The sequence below is a fragment of the Coffea arabica genome, chromosome 11c, assembly GCF_036785885.1.
Source record: "Coffea arabica cultivar ET-39 chromosome 11c, Coffea Arabica ET-39 HiFi, whole genome shotgun sequence".
NCBI classification, from domain to species: Eukaryota; Viridiplantae; Streptophyta; class Magnoliopsida; order Gentianales; family Rubiaceae; genus Coffea; species Coffea arabica.
In genome coordinates, this window is record NC_092330.1 from 39,710,492 (window position 1) to 39,733,019 (window position 22,528).

General features: G+C 35.0%; 1 protein-coding gene across 1 annotated transcript; it reads left to right on the forward strand.

Annotated features, from left to right (window-relative positions):
* The first annotated feature begins 1,389 nt into the window (after positions 1-1,389).
* On the forward strand, positions 1,390-6,928 carry LOC113717293 (uncharacterized). Its single transcript, XM_027242069.2, has 3 exons — positions 1,390-1,649; positions 5,836-6,041; positions 6,424-6,928. The coding sequence occupies exons 1-3, from the start codon at positions 1,551-1,553 to the stop codon at positions 6,686-6,688; spliced, it is 570 nt and encodes a 189-aa protein (XP_027097870.1). The 5' UTR covers positions 1,390-1,550; the 3' UTR covers positions 6,689-6,928.
* Positions 6,929-22,528: the final 15,600 nt, after the last annotated feature.

Here is a 22,528-nt window from a genome sequence, read left to right on the forward strand (position 1 = left end):
AACAACTTTATTTACTCCCCATGGTTGCAAAGCGAAAATCACCCTAAACACTAACCTCTGTTTGAATAGGCCGTTACATGCATCAAAAATTAAAGAAGAAGAAGAAGAAGATTGTATCCCAAATATGTTTTTTTGATTATTTTTTAATCTTCTTAATCACTTATATAAGTATCATTTAAATTAAACTTTTTTTTTAACCTTCCCATCTCTCTCCCATACCTTTTCTATCTCCAGTTGTCAGGAGTTGAATCCTAAATCTAATAGCAGGGAGAACTCTGAGAGGCAAGAGCCCTCTCCTGATCTAGACTTATCAATGGGTTGGATTTGGGTCGAATTTGAAAATTTTGGATTTGAACCCATTATAACGTACCAATTTCGGACCAAAATCGTATACTTAACGGGTCTTGTGCTTAGGTCCCAGAACGGGGCCCGACGGATTCTGGATCGGGTCCAGATCTATCCGAAAAAATAAGGTCCAACAAAATCAAAAATAATGTACTTAGAAATATTATTGCATTTAGAAATAAGGCCCCAACAAGATTAGGGTTTGTTAATTTGGTAAAAGAATTATTATTGTATTTAAAAATATTTATATTTTATAATTATTAATGTATTATCCAGGTCTAGGTCGGAATCCTATATTCTATATCCAAACTATTTTTTTGTTAGAGCAAACAAGTACGTATTCGGATAATGGAATTATTCTCAACTCGTACCCGGAAAAAACTATTAGGTCCCAGTCAGGTCCGGGTCCAAATTCGGACAGTTGATAGCCCTATCCTGATCATTGAACCAATTCTAGTGTTTTTACTTAAATTAACCTTGAAAAATCATTTTCTTCAAAATTTTTTTGATATGTTGATCAAGCCAATTACAACCTGATTCTATCATCAATCAAGTAGAACTTGCATAAGTTTTTGTTTAAAGCTAGCTTGAAGAGTTAGATGTCTTCATTCAATTATTTAGATTTGCACTATCTCTTTTCCAAATCCGTTTGTTTCCATTTGTTTACGTTTTAGTGTAATTTCTACCGCTAGGGTGAACTTCTTCGTGCGTTTCATTAAAAGAAAAGAAAAGAAAAGAAAAAGGACTGGATCCCTTCAAGACCCAATAACTGACGGCCCACCCAGTCCCTTGCCAATTAATTACAAATGTATCGGTGCTTTGATCTGCGGACTGCACCAGTCATACGCAAACTCATCAGTTGACCGTACTGTCCGCCCTTTGACTACCGCGTGTTCTACATGCACTACTTAATCGCGTGAACTTGAGATTCCACCCTCTTACAAAAATGCTTTTTAAGCCTTTAATCACACTTTCCACTTTTTTCCCACCCTTTGTGCTCTGAGCTGTTTACAAACATAAAAACAAGAAACCAGCAAACATAGCAGCTGCAGAAGCAGCAAATTCTTCACACACACACACACACACACACACACACACACACACTTCACGCTCACTCTCCCACTCTCTGTTCACACCCAAATCAGTTCTCAACAGAAATCCAGCAAAACCAAGAAAAGCAAAACAAAAAAAAAAGGCTCAGCAAAATGGAAGGAAAGGGATCGTCATTAGTCCATTTACTAGTGATAGTCTTGAGCTTGGTCGCTTTTGGATTTGCCATTGCAGCTGAAAGACGCAGAAGCACTGTAAATTCTGTTTCCTTTTTCTCCTCTTTTTTGTCTCTTTATAAATAGTTATGGTATTTTTGCACATCCGTATCTGCTTTTGATATATGCTAGTGTGCACAAGAGGTTTTTGAAGTAGAATTAGACTGGGATTTATTCAATCATTTGTGAATCTTGTAGTACTCTCTGTTTTTTTGGGGTCTTCTTTACACTGACTTATATTTTTGCACGTGAATTCTGTTTTGAAGTGTACCTCAGTGCAGATGTAAGGTTCTAGAAGTGGAAAGAAAGTGGAGGTTGTGGATTCTATGTCAATGTAGTCTTATATTGTACTTCCATTTTGCTGGTATATGGTGAATTCTGGTTCAAGATCTGTTCTTTTTGAGAAATGACATTGTGGGTTGTCGTTTTACCATGAGTTTTTGTCGATGTTCATATCGGTAAACCGTGGAGGGATGTTCTCCTTAGCTGTTTGGTGAAGTTACTAGCTGAAATGGCATAGTTTCCTTGATTGGTGAAAGCTTAGGAATGAATAACCGTTCTTGATAACTTGAAAAATGTTAGACAAAGATAGTGCATACGAAAAAATAGTGAGAAGCGAAGCTTTCATTGGTAAATTCGTAATCCCTATGTTGCATGTAATTAAATTTTATCTTTTGGTGTATTCTCTTGTGAGTTCAAGAAATGTTTACACACCCCAAATAAAAAAAGAAATTCTTTTGATTGGCGAATCTTCCACAGGTAAGTTCGTAATCTCTGTGCTGTATGCTAATTATATCTTTTGGTGTATTCTCCTGTTCCAGAAGCGTTTACACGTCCCAAACTAAAAGAAAAAAATTCTTTTGATTCGGTTACTCTAGGTATTATTGCCCATTGAAGTTCTCAGATATAAAGCTGCAATATCACTCTGAGTTCTTCTTGCCAATCTTTGAAATGGTTGATAGATTGTGCAAGAGCTGACAAATAAGGATATAAAGTAAAATTTGTGAAACCAGGAACTCCAGTACTTAATTGGCAGATCAGTTTTAGTTATGCTTATATTGTCCTGTTTTGTATGTACAGTCAGTATTGTCTTACTATTGGTTCTTAATGTTCAATGTATTGTCTTACTTTTGGTTCTTAATGTTCAATTAATTCACTGGTGGCAGCCTTCATTGTTGCTTTTCCTTTCTTTTGTTAACCTGATTCAGGGTTGGGAGTAGGAATGGAGGTGGGAATAATGAGCAAGTGTTACAGAAATTTTGGAGCCAAGTTAAGTGCTCCTATAAGGCTTGCGTTCATAAAAGTATGTTAAAATTAGGATAAACTACAGATTTTTGCCCTGGTCATGGAGGGCTTGGATCCCTTAAGGCAGTATGGAGTTGCATCCTTGGTACCTCATAGAAAACTTCATGTGAATAGGGCAAATAGTAAAAGCTAAAATCAACTGTATGATGGCATAATAATGCTTTCTTTACATGAGCACAAGCATTGCTACAAGTAAGAGTTTGTTCTTTTGAGTCATAGTTTTGGTGCACAGAAGTTTTCCCAGATTGCATACAATTAATTCTCACGGGTCCCTAATTACTGGGACTTTGAATGTAAAATCAATGTGGTTTCAAGGGATATGTCCCTAGAAATGAATGTTTGATTAACTTGCAGAGAAAAAGTTTGCATCTCTATCCCTTGATTGGCTAGAAACATATGACTGGCAACAAAACTGTTGTTCAATTGAATGGGGGACAGATTTTGAATAGCACAGTGCTTCTGGTAGAAAATATTCTAAGACTAAGCCTTCTAAGTGACAGTACACTTCAGTTGATAGTACATAAATGTTTTGGCATTGTCTCTTGAAAGTGTAATTGGCTATCATTAGAAATTCAAAGAATACATAGAAATGCTTTCAAATTAAAAAGTGTCTATTAATTTCATTGAATTTTTCTTAAATTTGTACTCGCTCAAGCTTGGTTACATCTTTAACAAAGTAGGTTAAGATTATTTGTGCATTTATGTACAGCAATTTCAAATCTTCATGACAATGGATGTGCTTGCACAGCCTCTTGACAATGGATCTAAGCCACACAGGTGGCCCTACTTGTTGTGGGAGGCAGTGTATGCACCACTCTTGCACAACAGAATGTCTCATATGTATAGGGGAAAATACTTTGGTGGACTATGGTATATGAAGGGGTGTAGACCTGTGGCTGCCTACGAAACCGTATGACCTTTCTGATGTGGGTGGTCAGTCCAAAAATGGGCCTGTTGGACATGGACCACTTAAGGATTTTCCTATCTATGCATGGTAGCTTATAGGATATAGAAAATGACTATTCTGTTATGTACTGTGGTGCATCCAGCACCCTCTCATAAAGCTTGGCGTGTGTGCCCATAGCTTTGTGAGAGAGTGGTGCATACACCAAGGTCCATGAAAGCATGCCTCGGTAGAAAAAGCCAAAAGGCTCAAGTTTGATTATCCTATTAAACTTTAAAAGATTACGTGAAAGTGAGACGAGTTTTGCCAAATAAAATTGAAAGCAACAAGTTGACTGAGCCTTGATGAATAGGTTATCTGATCTAGGGGTAACATAACAATATGAGAGCAAGCATTTGACCTAGGTCTTCTTTTTAATTCTCTATTTTCTCATGCTTGCTTATTTGCCTTTACTAAACAATTTTGCAAGTTTGATGGTAGCCTAGCTTATGTCTGATATACTGTCTAGAGAGAACTCTTAAGTTGGTCGTCGTACTCTCTGAATGACTATGAATAAGGTTCTAGTGGATGTACTAAATGAGCAAGATCTTATTGGGAAAAGTTTTTTTTGCATATATATATATCACTCAATAGTTGGAGACAGGGACAGGTGACAGATAGTATTCAGGATGCCAGCAGAATATGTCAATGCTCAGTGCTAACTGTTTTTTAAGAACCTACTTAAGCCAAGGGAGGCAAGCAACACACTGATGATTTTGACCAATTCTTTGACAAGTAAGCCTGGCATTCAGAAGCTTTTTTTGTGTAAGATGCTGGACTTTAGGTATTTGCCAGAAGCTGATTATGGCCTTCCAGTGCAATGCTCCTTTCTTCTGCACCACTCAAAAAATTTCACTTTTACAGCAATTACATCATAGCATTGCTTACCACAGCTTTTAGCCTCTAGGGTGAATTTGGTGGCTTCTACCACAAAGCCAGCACCAAAAGATGTTTGATTGCTTGTTAATGATGGTGCAAGTATATCATACACTAATTACAAGCAAATATATTGTTGCCTCGAAGGTGTAGCTTACGACCCATAAATAGGTAGATAGACTGTGGGTCACAATTCAACCAATACGAAATAGCTGTTGGCATTTGCATGGTTTATTTTGCTACCTCAATATATTTATGAACCTATCTTACAGTACGCTATAGTTTTGAAGCAAATATGCTGCTTTTGAGGGTTTGTGCTTTGAAACAGGCATGTGTTGATTAAGAAAACAAAGTATAAAAGGAACAATGAAAAAACTAGAAGCTGAATGCAAAGAAGTAAATGTTTACGTTGTACGCATGTCATAACTTTCATAGGATATGAATTGTGCTTAGCAATGCACTGTATACTGTGCATCGGTGTATGAACTGCATAGGTGTTGTTTGTGCTGTGCACCATGTGTTGAATGGACCAATTTGCATACAGTTGCAGCTGGTCTACCAACCTGTAATTTGAGCCAACTTTGAAATTATGATGTTAGGCTTTATCTGGAATTTGGCTTGAGCTTCATTTGGACTCATTTTCCTGTGCGCTTTCTTACAAATACTTCATGTAGTACAGATTATGATGTCCAAGTTAAACACTAATTTTAAGTTACTGCCAATTGACTATGTCAATATACCATCCTGTTTCATGCTTTCGGAGAAGATGAGTATGTCATGAGATGGCTTAGTGATATGCAATTGAAGGAAAATTTGTGCCCACAATACGGGAAACTGATAGTCTTTCCTGGCATAATTGAGCTTTATATGGGCAAAGACCATGTTGCCAGAAACTGTAAATTTTTGTGTTTTAGCAGTAATATGCTGGGATGTGAAATTTGGCAGGGCTGCTGTGCAATAATTTTAAATATCATATTTACGTTCTGAAGTTTTTGAATAGTGTATATTCACAGGTACTAGCAATATGTGAGTATGTTCATAGGTACTTTCTGCTTTTATGATTTATATGATAATTGTGAGTTTCTGTTGTCTGCGATACAGGGTACCTTCGTTGAAGACAAAAATACAAATCGCACGTACTGTGTTTACAGCTCGGATGTTGCAACTGGATATGGTGTGGGTTCTTTCTTGTTCCTTCTTTCAAGTGAGTCCCTACTTATGGGGGTCACAAAGTGCATGTGTTTTGGAAGGCCCTTAGCACCCGGTGGAAATCGAGCTTGGGCCATTATCTATTTTGTTTCTTCATGGTGAGATTCTGAACATATTGTCCATATTATTTTTGCTTGTCAAGATAATATATAACACTCAGAGATAGAGGAGGCAATCAAACAAATGTGCCATTTTCAGATGACACGATACGCTTAATGCTGGAACAGTCCCACGTTTGCTGGTATTGGGTCAGGAAGCTGTCTCTGTCTCTTTGGCACTCTTGCATGATGGTGCCTACACCTTTTGCTTCCACTCTTATAACAAATGGCATGTCTAACCAATGCCTGTCACGTATGGGGTCTGCATTTGACCCTATTGCATTAGATCAGAACCCTTTGGGAAAAGACAGTTGCTGGATGCATATTGGGGATTTTTCTATTTGAATCCTCAACTAATTGTTCTGACTGCACAATCTTGCAGGATGACATTTCTGGTTGCGGAAGCTTGTATAGTGGCCGGCGCTAAGAATAATGCTTATCACACCAAGTACAGGGACGTGATATATGCTCAGAACTTTTCTTGTGAGACGCTAAGGAAAGGTGTGTTCATTGCAGGAGCAGTTTTTGTGGTTGCAACAATGATTCTCAATGTGTATTACTACATGTACTTCACCAAGGCTATTAATCAACCCGCTCGGAAAGCAAGTCGTACTAGCTCAAATGTCGGCATGACAGGGTATGCATAGTTTAGCTGATGAAACTAGATAGGTGGTGGGAGTCTTCTCCTCCTTTTTGATCTGTAGAAGGCTGCGATTTTGCTGTTATACAACAGATTGTTTCGTCAAGTCTGATTTACTTATCTAATCGTGTAAGTATGCATATTTAGGCCAAAAAAAAAAGGCATATATCTATCAAACCCAATGGTATTTGCCTAAAACAAGGATGCAGGAAGTAAATATTATTATAATGGTTTCTTTTCTGGTGTTTTTCTTGGGAGTTGTTCCAAGGCTGGCGAGGTTACCGGACTTGTATCTTATCAAGTTCCGAGTCTGCTAAAATTTGCTGGATTCAGGATTCCCTAAGCAGTCCTCGTATAAATTAGGATATAATATGACCAGGGCATCTAATATCACAAGTGACTGTTTGGCAATACTAATCCAAATTCAAGAAACCCATTCTCATTCCTCCTCAACGATGAATCAGAAGGCAATTATACATCGAGAAAAATTTAGTGAAGTCTATATGCTATGAGTCGAACTTGATGAATTATGATTATGGGTTTAACAGAAAATTTGAGCTATTACTTTGCTGACTGCTCCTTCTGCTAATGTTTCTATAAACTGTTGAAATTTGAATCCCATCCTGAGGTAAACTTTCTCTTGAGGCAGTTAAACTCGTTTTGTTGCAGAAAATCATATGTAACACACAGATATTACAACTCAGTAATACTACAGCAAACCAGGCTGAACAAACTATAAGATTCCTACCCAAGCAAAATATTTTGAAGGGGCTAACTCTATGTTTGATCTGTTTCTTTCTATGCCTTGCATGATGCCACTATACAATTCATATCATGAACAATGGATTGCACAACTCCAACAGCATTTGCAGACCTGGAAGAGAACTGAACAGCGTGCACCTGTTTCTTGAGCAAACTTGATACCAAAAATAGTAAAAGATAAAGAGAAGACCAACTCATTTTGCAGCTGATTTGAGTTTTGAGCACAACGGGTGCCAGAAACAGCAATTGATCGTTGATTATGCAAGCCTACACAGACTGAAAATAAGCCAAAACAACAAATAAATGGAACTGATTGTATTATACTTTTTCTTTGGACTAGCTCCTTGACATGACAATTCAGCAATTAGAAAGAAAGAAAACCCTGATATATGACATTGAAATAGATCGAGTCTCTTCTCATCAGACAGGAAAACACAAGATTTTGATTCAAACAGTTTGCGTTTTGTATTTTTTTTTTTGTCTCGCATTATTCAGAAAAAAAAATGAGGATTTAAACGACTTTGCAGCCGCGGGAAACAAAGGCAATAGAAGGTTTTTGAATATAGACTAAGAATTACAATCTTAAGAATCACACTACTATTTTAATATTTATTTTAGTAAAGTGTATATTTTATTTCCTACAAGAAAAAGTAGACCAGTTGTAGTTTATCTTAATTAGACACAAATTTTAGCTCAATCTCGATGTCGAGTGTTTGAACCAGATCAAACTCAAACTCAAGTAAACCAATTTTAACTCGACTCGATTTACCTGCACCCCACTCCCATCATATCACTTCATCAAGGAAAAATCTTCCTACGTTCCCACCTCTTGTTTCTCTGTTTTCTCAAATTTTGGTTACTCGTACAAAACATATTTATTTCCCTAGTAAGTTCATACATCTTATAAGCTGGTGGCCATGCCCATGCTTTAAATTAACCAGTTTCACCCGTAAGAGGTTAAACAGCATTGTTGTCAACCAACAAAAAAAAAAAAAAAAGATTTCAGACGCAGTTACATATCATTTTCAGAGCATAATATTAAATGACGAGGGAAGAGAGAGTGTGTGAGACAAGGCCAAAAAGAAAAGGGCAAGAGAAGTGAGGATAGGGCCAAGAAGAAAAGGGTGAACGGGAACAGTAGAGGACACACCAGAGATTTTAATGCGCTGTTAAGGTGGAGGAAAGAATCGTAAAAGACACCAAGAGAAGAACAAATCCAAGGCACAAAGTTAAGAAAAAAGGGTTTTAACTTTATTGCATCCAGAAGATCAGATGCAGAGATGATAGGCTCTGATGAGAGTGACCAAAAATTTGATCTTTCTTTTGTGTTTTCAGGACCAGACCAGACCAGAACCCATACAAAAACAAAAATAACTCACTTTTTTTAATTAAACAACTCCTTTTGGGACAAATCCAACATTACAAAATATAAATAAAAAATACAACTGGGATTCATTGGTTTGAGATTTGAGTTCACTTCTTATACAAATTCATTTTTAATTCAATTCTGATCAAAAGTTGATTATTCCCATTCGCAGGCACGTGAACTGTTACCAAGTCTTCCTTGTAGTCCTTAATCACAATTCACGAAGAAATTACGTGGAACTTTAAGCCAATAATAATGACCTCGTAATTTGTCCAATATTTACCGACATTGTCTTTTAATTTTTAGGTCTTTAATACTGTGAATGCTCCGTACCAAGAAACTTAAAGAAATTTTAATCGCTAAATTTTTTTTTTTTTTCCGTGCGAATATTTGGAAAACCCTAGAAGCATCAAACAGGGTTGGATTGGGAATATACATGAATATGACAACTCGTACATATACTCTCATTCATGCTTCTTGCTTGTGCTTGTGACTTCAGCTGAATGGTCTTTGCTCGTTTTATACTTTCATTCCCCATGATGATATATGATGATGATGATGATGATATATCATCTTCAGCTTTTCCGAACAAGAACCGGAATATCAAGAAAGAAATAGAGAAAAGGACTGCAATATATATCTGATTTCTTTGAGTCTATTCTTTCTCTGTTATTCACTGCCACATGACAGAAAATTTGAGTCAAGCATAAGTTTATAGAAAATTCTATGGTTCATTTTGATTGTCATTCTCTCAACTTTTATCTCTCTCTAAAGACAATAGTTTAAATTTTAAATACTTTAACAATATTTAATCCAAGGATCAACGACATTTTTTCTCACCATCCGACGGTGAATTAATTGCATTTGTGAGTATAATATCCAAAAAAGACTGTAAAATTTCTCTAAAGTTTATGCACTGCTCTTTACACAAGTGTGTCAACAAACTTTACTAAATGAAATCTAAATGTGTTTATAAATACTCTACCTTATTTTTAGTTTATGGTTTCTTATCTATTTTCACTTTGATGAAATTAAAGAACGAAGAAATTAAATGTGCCTAAAAGAGAAGCAATAAAACGGTTCTTTCCCTTAAGCCAGTGGACTTACTTGCATGAAATTTAAGAGCATTAGAACCCTGGTGTATTAGGTACGTGAAAACATAGAACAAATTTCATGGAATAAACAGTATTCGTGCCAAATACCTCAAGAACAAGAGCCAGCGGAAGCAGCAATGTTTGGAGGATTATTGGTCCAAGTAATTCAAGGAAATCAATAACCGTTTAAGCGAATTGAGGCTGGAGTATGGATTGAGAGGGTTTAGGAATTAAGTTGTTATTTTCTATTGGAATCAGCGAGTTAAAGACTTCTGCATACAAATACTAAGGTCAAATCTATAGCACCGTGTTTTTTTTTTAAGCTGAACAGCAGACACCAAAATCCAAAGCTCAGACAATTGGCATTTCAAAGACGATTCACAGGTTGGTTTAGCATGAAAATTTGCAAGAGGGAATTGTACAAAAAAAAAATCATGTACGCAGAGAGCGATGGCAGAAATTTGCACGGACCACATAACAAATATTCCGTCTTCCATATTCCCTGCTTGAATACCTTCCACCGCCCCGGGCCATGTTAGATTTCTTGCAAATCTCTATATACATGTTATTAACACTAGCTAGTACTTTATATATGTATATATATATATATATATATACCCTATTTACATGAATATATGGTCCCTAAAATAATCTTGTTTATGAACAAGTTAGCGGGATTCCCGGTTGGCTAACCTACTGTTTTGGCCATCTCATATTTCTGCACATTCTATATCATTTTTCTCCTCCTGGTATCAGAATTAATATCTTTCAATTTTTTCAAAGCAAGTGACGGCAAGTCTTCATATATAGCTCAACTCCATTGGTAATTTAATACTTTAAGATATACTGCTACCATGCAATATTATGCAAGATATGGGTAGTTGTTTGGTACGTATTTAAGGACGCCTAGTGCCACCCTGCCTTAAAGTTAAACAATCCCCATCCCCAACCACTCCAACTCATTAAAATTTAAGGATAAAAAAAAAAAAAAAAAAAGACCACACACACTCGCACCGAGAAACAACAGCACACGCAAAATGGCTACAACTCTCACATAAAAGAAGAAAAAAGTAAGCTGGCTAAGCTATAAATATAATTCGAGGGAATTTAATGTTGTTGGTACTTCTGTCCTTCCCTCGAGGGAAACCTCTACTAGAGTTCAAATTTTGAAGCCATTATCATCAAAGCAAAGCAAGCACACGATGCTTCCCCGTATTTGTGAAACAAATTGGTAAGTAGTACAAAATGTAGAAAATAAAAATCCTTGTTGTTACATAATTCATGAAGTCTACCAGATCCAAATTTAGGTAACTGGGACTTGTCACATTGATTGATGAAATTATTACTAGTATTTTCCTTTACAACTCATTGAGAATGATGGCGAGATGATTTGACTCTGTTATGAACCCTCAAGTCCAAGGACTGCATATCTTCGAGCTAGCATGGTTTCAATAGACCAATATAAGCGGTTCGACTTTATTTCCCAAAAAAATACTGGGACTAATTATTACTTCTAACTACCTGGTTCAGTTGGCAAGTTTCATGAAAGTTTTTTTTTTTTTTGGGCTAGAAATTTCATGAAAGGTTGATCGTGACAGAATTGAGGTTTACCTTAGCTAATGCACGTTTCGTTAGCAGTACAACATCTACATTTGCAACAAGAGATAAATTGGCGGTATTGGTATTTCAATTAGGGTAACTAGTTGCAAGTTTTGGCCTATATCGAAAGGGATAGGTTGGATGTTCAGATTGCTAATTTTAAGAGAAAATTTTTATATTTTGTGAATACTTTCTTACATATTTTTCATTAATCACTTTTTTATCTTAAATATACTACATTATAAAAAAATTCTATAGTAATTTTTTTAAAACAGAACAACTATTTATAAAGTGCAATTCAAACAACCTATAAGTTACAATAAGAAAAGTAGGTGTCTTTTGATCATCCCTTCCTATTCGTTAATTCATTCACTGTTTTTGTTTTTTTTGAGCCAAAACCTACTAGTATTTGGAACTGGCAATGTCGTAATTTAGCCTTAGATGGACACTCAATACACAAACATCAATTCCTCAATTATTAATTCTCAGATTTGAAGATTAAACAATCGTAATAGTAGCATTTTTGTGTAGTAAATATATACACAAGCAGACCCACACTGCACCTGCTGGTTTGGTATATATGTCATCATCAAAATGTGGGCCCATTCATGCATGACTATTCCCTCTATCACTCTATGTAAAACACAAAGCCGTCAATTCATACTCAAGTATAGTTTAGATGGTAAGAGACACAGATAAAACCACACGAGAGACTTGTGTATTTCTGCTCAAACTTTCTTCTGTAACCGGACAAGTAGTCTAGTGTGGCCGGGAAAAGATTCAGATTGAAGTAAATTTATGTGGGTTTTCCGGTGATGTCATTTGCCGGTGGAAGAACGTCAGTTATGTATTCATCTCTGGTGGTTTTGCTGATCATCATTTCAGTGCTGCATATATGGGTTTTCAGTGAAAAGAGTGGAGGAGTTGGGGCCTTGCGCATATTACCAGGAAGTAGAGTGGCATTGGAGAAAGTAGATCATCAGACACTAAAGAAATCCAACAGCATCAAGAATCATACCCAACTCTTTCGTGAATACTTCAGGCAAAGAGTTTCTGATCTCAACAGTACTAATCAGAATAATGGTACTTTTCAAGAGAGCAAGAGAAGGGTTCCCAGCTGCCCAGATCCTCTCCACAACAAGTAGATTCAAGATTCTTATGTTTTTTTTATGTTTTCCTTTACTTCTCCTTTCTCTCTTTTTTCAATCGAATTAGATTTTTTTTTTGGTTAGATTTAAACCCAAAATACCCACGTTTTTTCTCATATTCAGAGAGAAGATGCATTTTGATGGTTCTAGTTATATAAAGGGGCAAACCGTGCGTATTTTGGTGCTTAGCAAATGCTCTTTTGGGATTTGGAGACGAAGGAAGTGGAGGATCTTGATGTATATAGAAGTTGAGATTTCTTAATTTTATAGCTATTAATTAGAATGGGAATCATTTGGTGACTGGATGGAAATCTTTTTGTTTCTTGCCTTCTTTACTTCAATTCTTTTTAGTGATTGAATGTAAACCTTTTCGTTACTCGCCTTCTTTACTTCAATTTTTTGTTTAATTGTTGTCATGTATCTCTGTATATTGCATATAGTTTGAGTTCAGCAATCTAGTTGATTGCTGAATAGTTTAAAGTGGGAAGGAAGAAGAAGTAGAACCACTGGATATATGTACCGATTCCGTGTAAATTTCGCCAAATCATAATAGATTCTTGTGTTTTCACTTTCACTGTTTTGATGCAAAATCGCTTCACTTTTCACCTTTCGGGACTGATGTATATTTGCTTCTGTCATTGTCTTGGAAGATTGAAACTTTATGGATTTTAGGTAATCATAATTTATGCCTTTTTTAAAGTGTTGAGCTCGGTATTGCAACTTTGGAATTGCTTAAAGTGCATTGTTGTTGATTCGCATCTAGTAAAACGATACTTTTTCATCTCGTGGCCTAGGTTGCACCTATTTTTTCCAAAATGGGCAATTCTTTATTCAATTTGATTTGTTTACTCATCTTCTATTCTTCCAAAGCTTTTAACCAAGTTCATGTAAGGTCCTGTGCACAATCTGCAGGTACAACCCCAAAGAAACTTTTTACAAACAGACCACACTAGCTAGCTGTGTTGATTCATGATTGATGGGGTTGATAGGTTTGGTTGGCTGAAAAGGGCAAAGATTGCCCCTTCAAGATTTGCTGCATTGGTTTTCATTGCCAAAAGCAATCTTGCATCCCGGGAATCAGGAAGAGAATGACATGAGAGTCATAGAAGGGAGAAGGGCAGGAAAGGATGGTTCAACGGAAAAGATGTTGGCAGAATTGATTGTTTGAAGTGTTGAGCCATTTATTATGTCTTCAAAACTCAGGACTTGCTGTTTTTCTCTTCATTTTCGTTGACAACATAATTGTGTATTGTCAATAATCCTCAACGTTAATTTTGATCCTCGTTCCTAGATATATATATATATACATAATCTGCGATTCGAGAACAAAATGTTTATATTTGATTAATTCTTCAAAATTTTAAAAATTAGCAACTAATGCTGGCACTCATTGTAGGACCTTATATTCTTCTCTCCTTCACCTGCTACTATTTCCTATCAATGATCTAGTATAGGATTTGATACGGTCGTCTTGCTCTCGAGCAATTAAAAACTGTATAATTAATTAATTAATTTCTAGGGTCAAAGAGCAACTTACTAGTGATTCGACTTCATTCAACCGACAAAGACATGCTCCTTGGTCAATTTGGTCAACACAGTCACTATGCAGGTTTCCAATTAATAATTCATTTGGTTGTTTAATCATTGACGATGAATTGCATAAATGAGGTTAAGGTCATGTAGTCAAAATATCACACGAAGATATCTGATTTTCACTGTTTACCCAAAAAGAAGACAAAGCATGATTTTTGACCGGCAAACACACACTGAATCCAAAACACAACTCTTGGTGAAATGTGAACGAGCTACGTCCAAAGTTGTTTACATAAATTATTCCTGTTCTGGCTTTGAAAAATGAAACCCACAAATATAACGTAAAACTACAGAAGGTTGGCTTTTCCAATTTTTGTTTGTGAGCTTTGATTCTTCCATGGCCAGGCCAGAAGGGGATCTTACTGTTACCTTGAGAAGATTGTTCGTCCGTACTAACACGAGACCAGTTGATTCCAAACAAACACTGTTTTCGCAATTGAAAAAAAAAAAAAAAAGGAAGGGGATAAAATAAACAAGAAAGAGCCCAGTTGATTATGAAGATGGATAGATGGACAGAGGGATGGAAAAATCAAGATTGGAATAGCTCCAAAAGTTGATGGCAGCAGTATAAATATATTTAGGTCTTCCAGTGAAGTAGTTGTCCTGTTTACGTAAAAAGTGCATGCAGACAAGAAAACATAATCGCTGAGTGAGAACAAAAGTTACAGGGTTATGTCAGGGGTATTTTGGGCATGCCATCATAATAACTAGTGTAGTATTAATGGTAGTTGTTTCGACCTTGTTGGCTGCTGCTTCATCTTTTGAATTATAACTTCTTGGAGCACTGCTCAGAATGAAGTCAAATTCTAAATCACATTTCTGTTTCGAGCCTGATAATTTGGAAAGTTATTTGAAAAAGCCTGTTTGGATTGTTATTTTTAACAGTTTTTGTAAAAAAAAAATAAAATATTGTAACGAGTTGATGTATTTTAAATTAAAAAATATATTTACGAAAAACGTAAAATTTTAAGAAGAAAAATAACTTTTAGCAAGCTTCGATTTTTTCTTGGATAATTTTTCCGTACGCTAACAGATTTAGATCATATTGCATAATATGAATTCAAATATAAAATTTAAATCATCCATATGTAACACATATTCAAAGTTATTAATGTAAAAAATTCACTACACTATCAACACATAAAAAGTTAGTCATTTTTTTTTATTTTTTAATACATTTTGTGCTTTTTTTTAACCGTGTTACATCTTATTTCATCAGGTCCACGGAGACAATTGTCATCCCGAAATATGCTGTGACACGAAAAAATGCTACACTTTTAGTGGAAGATTATGCTGAAAGGTGATGATTTTGACCTACCCTTAATTTTTTGTTGCTTTAGATTTTAATGATTGAAGAGTGAAGATTTTGACCTATATTCAAATTCAACTTTGGATATTTTTTGTTTCAAGGTGGCAATTGGCTAAATGCTGGGTGGAAAAAATTAAACCATAAAATTTCTATATTATGCCCTCAAAATGGTCACATCTTGAATGCACTGTAAACTTGTATATACTATTCACACAGATAAAATTTGTATGCAATTTTTATACTACTTTCAAGTAAATTAAAAGAGAGAGAGGGGGGGGGGGGGAGATTGGGAGGAGGGGATACATTGCATGGAAACCGATGTGAAAAAATGAAACACGTATCGTGCGGCGGAAGGAGTTAATAAAAGCTGAGCTGAGGGAGTGATTAGAAGGGCAATGTGAGATTTTGTTTGGTAGTGATTTGGAATTGGAATCAAATTGACTCCCCCTTTGTCCTCATTATCTGACTGCTTCCCCAACTCCAGTCATTAATTTCTGTTCTTTGGCTTCAGTTCATCGATGCCTACGTCCTCCCTTCTCTTACTAACAATATTCAAATGCAATTCAATCCAATCATGTATGCTCTTTAGCTAGCAAATTGAGGAATTCAATACATAGATTAAGCAAACTATGCATGATTATTAACTAATAATAAGTTCTGATCCTGTAAATGGTGCATGTATCATATGATTGTGCAATGACAAATTATTTGCATAAGAATGAATGCAAAATGATAGGTCTAGTTGATTATGGATTTTTTTTTTATAACTTCAAGATTATTAAGTTCTACAATTCTCTCAACTTGCTTAACAATTATAAAAGAAAGAAAAAATGGTCAATTTAGTCCCTAAACTTTTTTTCCCATCAATTTAGCTCATATATATATTTTTTGTAGTCAATCTGATCCCTAAACTTATATTTCGATTTTAATCAAGAAACTCAACGGCGTCGTCACCACATAATTTCCATCAGGCTCTTAATCGAGCAACTTAGGAGGAATATTTTAGGGACTTTAGTGCTGGGGGCTAAATCGATGGAAAAAAAGGTTTAAGGACTAAATTGGTCATTTTCCCTAAAAGAAATGAACATTAGTTTTTGGGGTTAATTACATTTACCTCCCCTAAGGTTTAGCCAAACTACCAGTCAAACCTTGAGGTTTAATCAAATAACAGTCTAATCCCTTGACTAAGCAAACGTTTATCAAAGACCCCCTTGCTATCCTAAGATGTTAGTTAAGGTATGATGTCAGCAACAAAACTATTATGAGAGGCCAAAAATGCCCTTATAGACCCATGTGTCATCACTAATTCCTTTGACTTTTTCCTGAAGTAATAATAACATTCTTTTCTTTTCTTTATTTCCTCAAATATACTAAAAGAAATTGACTACCCAAGAACCACAAAAGAAAAAGAAAAGAGTTGCAAATTTTTATGAAAAGTCAATTTCACTAATTGTTACCTCATAGAAGAAAGATTTGAAATAACATGACAATAATAAAATATAAGGAAAAAAAAGAGCTGTGCAATAACAAACAGAGGAGAAATTAAATAAAAATTATGAAAAAAAGAAAAAGAGAGTATACCAAAATCAAGAAAAAATGAAAGTTCTTTCGAGTTGAGAGCTTCACCTTGTAGTGGGTTTAGATTTAAATAGCCTTTTAATTTAATGGCTAGAATTGAAGCTAGGATTGTCAATTGGGATAACATATAATTTACCAGCAACCTTCGCTCGAAAGACTTCTTCACAACCAATAAGTGTGTACAAGGTTCAATTGGGATAATACCATGTGTTAGCTTTCAAGCACAAAAAGGCACATAATTGCATGGACGATTTGTCACTTTTCTACTCCAATGGGTACAATCAATAGTTGCTATATGCCCCGTGCCAAACCTTAAGGGAGGTAATTGTAATTAACCCTTAGTTTATGTAAATAATGTGTTTCCGCATGAACCATACTTCTACAGTTTGGGAAGAGGTACAATTTTTGGTCAGACACTAATATGATCTAATATGCAAACCCTATTTCTTTTTTTTTTTTTCGCTTAAATGTTCATGAATACTATTTGAAGCGTACAAATCAAAAAATTAACGTTACAAGCCTTTTCTGAAAGAAACAAAAAGTAATCCCAACTTAGAAAGACTCGAAGGTAACGCATCGTAACCAAGAACGGTGAAGTTTAATGTAAGATTGTGGAATTGGTAGAAAGAGGACAGACTTGTCATTTACATGGTCATGGCAACCGTCCTTAACCCCACGTTTGTTTTGTACGCAAAAATCGTCTAGAATGGGAAGACTTTTTTTTTTTTTTTTTTTTTTAATCTTGTCCATTTCATTTTCGTGTTTGGTATCAATCCTTTCGATTAAAATGGGCTTACCCCTTAGAAAACTCATTCTACATTTTCCTAAAATAGCATTCCTCATAAAATTCTAATAAAAATTTTCTTTTTTACTTTATTCCGGAATGTCCAGAATTATTGGGGTTAAATTTATCCTTCTACATCTCTGTACTCCGTTACCAAATATTAGACCATAATTATTTTAAAGAATGAATCTTGTTGTTTAAAATATTTTTCTTTGTTAAGTTTAAGATATTATTTTTCTAAATTTTTGTACAAAATGTATATGGATTTCTTTTTTGCACTTGATAGACAATGAAAACATAAAAAAAAAAAGAGAGAACATGAACGCATGATTTCATGTAATTTAATTTTTTTATAAATTGGTAATTATACTACTAGTGAAAAGAAAAACTAGAATAAAGTTTCATATTTCATAATTAATAGATATTATCATCAAGTATTTCATTAAGTACATAATTTATTCTTAAAATAAAGAAAAAAATTCAAAATTCCTTGTATAAAGTAAGCAAATAGCATAGCACAAACGAATACACTAAAATTAAAAACACATACTGTCCTATGTTATATTTCAAGATAATTAACTCAAATTTGCATAGAATTTATTCCAACATGACATCTAAAAATTCATTATACCAAACATTAAAAATGGAATGCACGTTCTATTCTCACACATCGAAACAAATTTTGGGTAGAAAGAACTTCACATTTTGAGCATTCCAGTGTGCTAAACTAAACGCGGGCCTACATAGTTTGTCAGTAATAAGGAGTAACATATATTAGTTGACGAATTGGTCCAAGCTAAGTTGTGGACCAAAGCCCAAAATAGAGCACAATCCATCCCTGAACATTTGGCTTCTTAATGAAGATGATGCAATCATCGAAAGGTACCCATCCTGTCACCCAAACCACTCTTTTCCAATTGCCTCCACCATTTTCATTTTTCCCAAATGATTTCATATCTTTCTCCCTTCTCTTTTTTCCCTTTTGCTTGGTCTTTAATTTTTTTTTGGGGGGTCGAGAGGGTGGTTGTAGGAGTTGGAGGAGAAGAGACCAAATAGTAGTATTCCTGAGAGATGAAATCCATTCTGGAATTGCCGAATGGGAAGCAAAAACATCCGCTCAATGACTGGGTATCCTTGATTCCAGAAATTGCTACGAGAAAAGTGGCATCGAGGATCCCGTGTACATGTTAACACACTTTTTTTTCTCACCCTTCTTTTTTTTTTTTTTTTTTAGGAAGCACCTGTTCCCAAGACTTACATATATCCTTAATCATTTAACCATTGAACAACTCTTGAATTCTCACTATAAAATTAATTTCTGTCTGCTTGATTCACTTTTTTCTGCTTTCTATCCAATGGAAGCCTGCAAGTGGAGTTTTCATTTTGAAGCTTGTCAAATTCTAATAAGAAAAAAGAGGTCAATTGCAACAAACATATAGGTCCTCCGAGGGTGAAAAAAAAAAAAAAAGGCATGATGACATATAGCATGTTGAAAAGTAAAGAAAAATCTAATAGCACCAAGATACTTTCAGACCCTGAAAACAAGATGAACAAAGCATTGGATGTCCCAGAAGTCTGACCGTACATTACTGGGCCAGTTACAGCCCAGATAGACAAACTGAGAAAAATACTCAGACCTTTGCCTACAAAATTAAGTAAAAGATTTTTGTTTTTTTTTTTTCCCTTCTGGCACAAGTGTAATTTAATCAAATTTCACGTGGTAAAAACTCTTACAATCTTGAAATGAATAGGGTTTCAGGATTCAGTTGTCTCAGAAAAAGAATTTATCATGTCGCAGTGTAAAAGACTCCAGTACAGATTCCCATCGTATGCATGCAAGCCAGGATCCAGTACAAAGTCTCAACCTCATTACTTGAGTAAACACAAACAAAACATACAGAGAAAAAATGGAAAGAGAAAAGAAAATGGGCCTAGAAAAGAAAAGTCTTCTTCGAGTGAAGCAAATAAATTATTTGTATTTGCTCTCATTGAAGCTACGCGGCTCATTTTCTGACTTCCTAGAAGTATACACACTAAGTCAAGAGAAGATATCAGGTCCTGACTTTCAAACTCTTTTCTTTTTCTCTTCCTCCTACAAGGTATGAAATCTTCCATTGAACTAAAAAAACAAAAGTATACACTAATTCAAGGGATAATTTCATAAACTTCTCCTGAGGTTTTTGACAATTATACTGGTCTCCCTCTGAAGTTTGTAAAATTACACAAACCTTCCATGAGATTAAGGTTTTGATAACAAAGGTAGTCAATTAGAAAAAGTAACATTGAAAAAGTACTTTACAGAGGGAGATGAAACTTTTATTTCATAAATACCTCTGATGCATGTACATAAGTTGTCTTAGTAAAAGAATAAAAATAATTAAAAGTTAGAATCTAAATTATTGGTACGCAAACTCCTTGGAATCTTTCCTGGATCAACACTTGAAGTCGGGGCAACTTGATCAACCACATCAATTGTAGAGTAAGAGCTGCATTGGCATTAGGCTCCGGTTATTTAATCGGGTAAAATTTCGGGGAAATCTTTTATTGTGCATTTGGGTCATAAGTGGTTCTTACACTTTTATCTCTGCACATAAAACAAAAGGTCGCAAAGTGATTTGTGATACGAGCTGTGATCAAACCACATATGGAAATGTACAGAGATCACTGACCAATCCTTTTCTCAGGGTGTACGCATGTGATGTGGATGGAACAGTTATGCTCAGACTTGTACAGATAACATGAACAATTTAATGGGGCTGTTAAATGACCTGCCCGGAATGAGAAAGAGCCGAAAAATAGCTATATTTGGGGTAAGAAATTAAGTTCCTCCAACCTCATATAGGCTGTGCCATTAATTATCCCAATATATGCAGAGAGTACCAAAATTATTAAGTTGACATCGATGATTAGATGCTTCAATCACAGGAGATATTTGCATTGTTTAGGCGATTTTTTTGTTAAGCGTCGCGATTATCTTTGATCAGGTCATTTTGGGGTACGGTGGGTAGAAGCACTAGCAAGTTGCGAGTCAATTCTAATTCTAACTTAAAATTGTGACTCATTAATCAATTCATTTTTATTTCTTAACTTCTCATGTCCTAGCTTGAATGACCAGTCTATCTTAGTTCCCTTTAGTGGATTACATAATAATGAAGAATAAATCTTTGAAAATTAATAAAGTGACTTAATTTTTAATTGACCAATCATGGCTGCACTAATGAATTATTTGATTTGGACACCTATTAATAATATAATCTAAAAATAGAAAAGACCAATTTTTTTTTAATACTATTTGACAATTTTGAAAGTCAACTATGATCAATTTGTTGAAAATTACACAGATAGTGGAGATCGTAAACTAAAAGAAAAATGTAAGTTGCACAACATTTTAGGATTATATGAAACCAATTGTGTGAAACATGTCAAACTTGCCTACTTACATACATATTGGTTTCTACAGTAATTCTTAACATGCTATCACAAATTTTGACACTCACAAATGACCAAAGCAGTAAAGCCAATAATAATAAAAAAAAATGCCATATGTATTCTTTCATAGATTTTGACACTTAAACACGACCAAAGTAGTAAAATCACTAAAAAATGATTAATTTTGTATATACTATCATCATTAGATTTAAATTTAAATTTAAATTTTAAATTTTGCATATGCGTCATGCATTCAATGGTAACAGTTATACACTATCAAAGTATATCAGACTAACTCTCTCTCTTTTTTTTTTTTTTAAAAAAAAAAAAAAGCCATATGCATGCTTTGGCAAATTTTAACACTTAAGTAAAACCATTAATAAAAGTGCCATATGTACCCATAAATGCAATTCAGATACAAAAATGATGTTCATTGAGTTCACACTTTTGAAGTTGTTTGGTGGAATGTTTTTAATTCCTCCACATTATTTTTCTTTGCTTGGCAATTTAGCATTAGAAGAGCATTTACAACTATCTATCTATCTTTTAGATTTTGACATTTTTGTCTAATATGGTAGCTCCCTCCTGTTGAAACCAATTATGAAGCTCATGGTTGACAAAAGGTACCTCAAACTAGTAATTCAATCACTAGCTTCCACTGCTATTAACAATTCCAGATCAAATTAACCCAATGTTACTAGCTGCTTATGCATTAGTAATAAAGTCCAATTCCTAGTAAAGTTGCACAATAACATTGAACTTCTCCCAATTAGTAACATGGGCTACACAATTGGAAGGAGTTTAGGAGCTCTTAATTCTTAAAGCTCAATTTAGAGGACAAAATAATGCAAAAATCCAAAATCTTGTGTGTTAGGATAGATTAACGTAAGAGGTTTAACGGTTATAGTAAAACCGGAGGCTGGAGGCATTAGGCGCCCATAGTCTCTCACCCAAACAGGGCTGTTTTTTTTTTTTTTTTTTTTGCCTTCAGCCTAATTTTGGGAAACTTTTAAGTGAAAAAGCGTAACGAATTATGGTGCCAAAAGATACTTCCTGAAAATCGGGAGGCTGGGGGGCGGGGAAGGTGTTTTCCGGGGCGTTTGTGGCGAACCGCACGGTGTTTAGAGGCTTATTCACGTGCTCATCACGCACGACTTTAGCACCTGTTCTGGAAGAAACGGAATC

Bases quoted from the DNA above. Each gene is read 5' to 3' on its own strand.
- LOC113717293 (XM_027242069.2), top strand. From the start codon at position 1,551: ATGGAAGGAAAGGGATCGTCATTAGTCCATTTACTAGTGATAGTCTTG. The intron at 1,650-5,835 runs GTAAATTCTGTT...TCTGCGATACAG, and splicing joins CTGAAAGACGCAGAAGCACT to GGTACCTTCGTTGAAGACAA. The intron at 6,042-6,423 runs GTGAGATTCTGA...ACAATCTTGCAG, and splicing joins ATCTATTTTGTTTCTTCATG to GATGACATTTCTGGTTGCGG.